We start from the raw sequence: 5,289 nt of genomic DNA on the forward strand, positions 1-5,289 counted from the left end.
CAAGTGATTTAAGTGCAACAGTAACATCCTTTTGCTGAATATTGGGCTAGATCTCCAATCAAATAAATCATAAATAAGTCAAAGACTGGAATATTCCTTTGTGAATAATAGTATGATGTACATATAACATGAGGTTTACAAGGAAAAAACTATAAATTAGTGTGTGTACTACATAAATAATGCGAGTGTTTGACAATAAATATCTATATACAAATAAATGGTCACTGATTTGTGAAAACAACAGGCCACGACAAAAAAAATGATCTGAAAAGGCTTGAAAGTTTGAAAATGGTTGTGATAAAAACTGGGTGTGATATTTCACTTTACAAAAATATGTGCAAGTTATTTCAAAATGTAACATGGAAAACACTTTTAAAATGCTTGAATGATACATTTTTCAAACAGATACAACAATAAGGTGATTAAATTAATCACTAAATGATCAGACATTAAAATATGTGAACGTTGTTTTCAGTGCTGTCATGTATATTTAAATGCAAATATGTGCAGCTAAGAAAATATATTTTCAGGGGGTACAAACCCATTGTCCTGATGCATGAAACACGTGTTAAAATATTATTAATAAGAACACTCCACTTCAAACATTTTTATCGTCAAATACAGAATATATTAGTTATAAAAAGCTGACAAATGCATGTTGTACAAAATTATTAAACATTAAAATTCTTTTTCATATTTGAATAACAGGCATAACAGGCATAGTACAGTGTTCCTACACTTATGTGGGAGAAAAGCTGATGAAAGCATTAATCACTGACATCTTTACTGTCCACAGTCTGTCACGTGAGATGAAAGTTCTGTCCGTTTTCATACTGAGTCATACTGTCTAACCAAGGGAGCGATCTGCTAAGTTCTGTGCTGTGCAGTTTTTCCATGTTCCCTGTCAAGTCACCAATGTGAGAGGTTCCACTGTGCCCAACAGTACCTGATAAATGTGTAATTCCCCCATTCTGAATGACAGAGATCTCATTGGTCTTCATTGCCAGGCCATTAGTAAAACCTGCCGTAGCATACTGGCTCCAAAGGCTAACAGAGTCCCCATTGTTTTTGACTCTTCCAGTCATATCCTTCTGGAAACTCTCTGGGAGCTTTATTGGATTTGATCTGAGGAATGTCAAAGGTCCGTCGATGGATAGCCTGCGTCCTCGTCTGGCTGAGGAGCTGCTCCACATGTGGGTTCCCATATGAACCTGGAAAGGAAAATATGTATGGGTAATTTGTCTGCCTATCAATTCCATTTCAGGTCAGAACTCTAAGGTTATAAATATTTATTTGAGATATTACCAATTCAAATGACCACAGTCTACTCAAAAAAACAAACAAACAAACAAAAAAAACAGGGTACTTTCATATTACATATTAATCTCTATAGTGTACCTTCAGGTTTCCTTTGGTGGTAAAAGCACGGCCACAGATGGTACAGGCAAAGGGCTTCTCTCCTGTGTGGGTCCGCTCGTGGATCTGTAGGGCACTGGAGGAAGAGAAGGTTTTTCCACAAGTGAGGCAAATGTGCTGTTTGGGTGTTCGCCTTGGAGGTGCAAGAGCTTCTGCGGGAAGAACTGGCAACATGGATGCTGAGGAGCTCACCATACTTAAGGTCACACTCTTTCCGTCCTTATTTATCATTCCATTGACTTCCATCTTTATTTTTGAGGGCAGCTGCACACCCATGGAAAGAGCTGATGGACTAGAATTTGAACCCGGGTTTGAGCTGGCTGGCTCAAACAACTGGGAAGGCAGGTCTCGCATCTGGTGGGTAAGCATGTGCTGCTTGAGGTTCCCTTTGGTGGAAAAGCCCCTGTTACAAGATGTGCAAATGAATGGCCTCTCTTTAGTGTGACTGCGATAGTGAATATCCAAGGCACTCTGACAAGCAAAGGTCTTGTTACAGATGTCACATGCATTGTTCTTGAAGGTACCCCGCTCACGGAATGGAAAAACGATGTTGATTAAATCTTTTGGGGGACTGCTAGATATTGTCTGTATGAACTCCACATTGATCTGCTCTATAGATGAAGCTCTCTGATGCCTCTCCAAAGTGGGAGATCTCCCATTAACCACTCCTGACCTATTGGGTGAAGAAGACTGTAGAGAAGAAATACTTCCAGAGGTGGTTGGGCTCCCAGTCCTTTGACCCTCTCTGACGCCTTCAAGGGAAGAGGGCTGGTAGGTTAAACTATGTCCATCCATTGGCTCACTCTCTATTGTTTTCAACGTGCTGTCCAATGAGTCTTCCACCTTTGGAGTCTTCCTATGACTTTCTGAATCAACAACACTGGCCACTTCTGAAGGGGTGGGGGAGGAGTTCCTGCTACCCCCTGATGAGTCTGTACAGTTTGACCTGTTGTGACATACACTCTCTGAGTCCTCTTCCATGTTCCCATCTGAGAACTTCTCCAGATCCTCAAGGTTCCTTTCATCCAATGATTCTGAAATGTATTCCATTAACTCTGGACAGTTGTCTTGGGCCAGGGTGTTAGGAATCTGTCCGCCCATGTGTTTGCGGATGTGCTGCTGCAAAACCATGGCATTGCTGAACTTCTCCTGGCATATAGGACACGAGTGCTGGACTCTTAAGGGTGGGATGGCACGATGGACACTGTAATGTGTTTTAAGGTTGCCTTTGGTTGTGAATGCTCGTCCACACACTCTGCACTTGAATGGCCTCTCTCCTGTGTGTGTTCGATAGTGCATTTTCAGAGCACTTTGGCAGCTGAGAATCCGATGGCAGATCATGCATTCATTGGGATCAGTTGATTTCTTATCAATGTTCTCTACGAGCTGTTGCAGTTTGGTGGTCTCTGAGGTTTCCTTAGGATCCAAAAGACTGCTACAAATGACTTTGCTTTTTAATTGTTCAGACATGAATGGAGAGGGTAAGTTGGTATTGACCAAAGGGTTGTTGGTAGAAGTATGGTGCAAGACAGCAGTGTTCTCTGCAGCAGGACTCACGGATGTACCAAAGTGAAAAGTCTTGACCTCATTACACTTCTCATTTGAGTTTGGAGAAGGCCCTCTGCTAAGGCCCTCCGAGATGCTATGCTTCCTTTCCCAAGATTCAGCCTCATAAGAGGTACTTACATCAGGACTGGCAGTTCTAGTTATGGACAGAGGTTGGTCCTCTTTTTTAATTGTATGTGGAAAACCTGAAGGGTGCAAAAAACCAAGTGAACTCGTCACAGAAGATTTGCTTTCCAACCAGCTGGACACTGGTTTCTCAGGAGGCAATGACATGCCATAAGGAATACCGGTACTCGTTGGCACATTATCCAAGTGCTCTGGAACTGGATAAGGATTCATTTGGATGTTGGGATATTTCTCTTTGTGTCGCTGGAAGTGAACCTTGAGGTTTCCTCTGGTGGAAAAACGATTGCCACAGATGTTACATTTATATGGCCTCTCTCCAGTGTGAGATCGCAAGTGTATCTGCAAAGCACTGTCACTACCAAACACTTTGGCACAAAACCTGCATTTGTGCTTAAACAGGCCCTCATCTGAAGAGCTCTTGTGTTCAAAAGACGTCACATTGGGCAGCTTTCCTTTCCTTTGCTGGGCTAAAGCGGTCAAGGCATTCAGATCTTCCACAATAGCCCCGATGCTTGGCAGTGAGTTTGTGAAGATTTGACTGCCAAAAACATTATGAGGTAGACATAGTTTACTTGCTGAGTTTGGCATATCACTTACTGGAACAGAAGCAGTGGGAGGAGGTAGTTTCAGGTCTGTTGTGCTACCAAATTGAACATGGTCAGCATTACAATCTACGTATTGCTTGGTGGAAAGCTGAGCCGTATCTTTTGGGAGATCAAGTTTTGCCCTATGTTTGTCCGTTGCCTGTGAACATTCATGAGAGGACAGAACGGATGTGCCGTGGTTGTTCTGTTTGTTGGTCTGTTTAAGTGGTTTAACATTGCTAATGCTAGCAGACTGCTTGGCGAGGCTTTGCGCTAAACCAGCGGCCGCCGCTAGCTGTTGGGAAAGGTGTGAGCTGAGCGCTGACAGTGGGTTACTGTGTGGCAAGCTTGATGCACCTTGGCAGTTGCTGGAAGCTACAGGCATCTCAGGATTCTGAGCTGCTAACAGTAATATCTGATGGCGAATCTGTTCAATAAGCTTTAGCTGCTGCACCTGCTGTTGCTGGAGGGCCATAAGTTGCTCAATCAGCCCTGGGACTGTCATTTTATTGTTGCTGGTGTTGCTAACGGTAACCTCCTTGAAGCATGCCTCCTGTGAAAACTGAGCAACCGCCACTTTCGTGCTTTCCAGGTTTTCGATGAAGACATTACTGTTGATTGATGAAATTTTGCCAAGTTCAGGAGGGTGACTTGGTTGAGGCAGGGGTGAGGAGATATTTGAGGTGAGTGTTACAATGTCTGTGCTGTTCCCAAAGCCACCATTATGAACCGAATGAGATGGGCTGGTACTATCCTGACTGTGGCTATTAGTTACAGAAACATGCATAGATTCCTCATTTTCAGCCAGTGTTCCATCTTTTGCAAAGTCTCCAAGTTCATCAGTGTCTCCATTACTAATGTTGTCATTTGTTTGTTCCTCTGCTTCATCGGGAGAAGGGCTCAAAGAGCATGAGTGAGAAGGGGAGGCTGGACTTCCATTTTCACTCACAATTAGAACTAACTGATTCTCAGGGCAATCCTTCTGATGTTGTTCAAAGTCTGTTAGGTCAAAGAACTCGGCACAGCATCTTTCACAGACGTGGGCTTCACAGACCAGTGAGGGTGGGTTCTTCATGTGAAGCTCTGAATTTTCACAAAAGCACAAAGGAGAACATGAGATCTTTGATTAATTGTCACAGTTGCTGATACATATAACTTGTGCAATATATGTTTTCTGAAGGCTTGTAAGAAAGTGCAAAGCTATGGAGAAATATCAAGACAGAGACAGGGAGAGGGAAAGAGAGAGAGAGAGAGAGAGAGAGAGAGAGATACATTGGCAAATACAATGGACAAGAGACTAATAAACTATTCAGTGGATATAATATTGGACTAGCATGCTTATTTAGCAGTAATTACACAAGCTGAAATTTGTTTAGAAGTAAAAAGAGGTGATCAGGTGTTTATGCAATTGGTATCGAAGTACGAAGCACTGTGAGCTAATTGAACAGTGGGCTATTCGAACAGGGAGACTAAATTAAATTAACTATTGAATTAATCTCCTTTTCCCTCCTCGTTTAACAGTGCAATCTCTCTGGTATCAATTACATCCCACTCCATTTTTTTTCGTTGAGAAGTTCAGTGCAGAGGTAACGCGCTA

General features: G+C 42.6%; 1 protein-coding gene across 1 annotated transcript in view; it reads right to left on the bottom strand.

Annotated features, from left to right (window-relative positions):
• Window positions 1–800: 800 nt before the first annotated feature.
• The window catches only part of sall1b (spalt-like transcription factor 1b), a 4,996-nt gene continuing 507 nt past the window's right edge, over window positions 801–5,289 (bottom strand). The window contains exons 2-3 of the mRNA XM_030790547.1: window positions 1,399–4,775; window positions 801–1,211 (exon numbers count right to left, since the gene is read on the bottom strand). Coding sequence (XP_030646407.1) covers window positions 801–1,211; window positions 1,399–4,775 — 3,788 coding nt within the window. The remainder of the gene's footprint in view (window positions 1,212–1,398; window positions 4,776–5,289) is intronic.

This window comes from Chanos chanos, chromosome 13, assembly GCF_902362185.1.
Source record: "Chanos chanos chromosome 13, fChaCha1.1, whole genome shotgun sequence".
Lineage (NCBI taxonomy): Eukaryota > Metazoa > Chordata > Actinopteri > Gonorynchiformes > Chanidae > Chanos > Chanos chanos.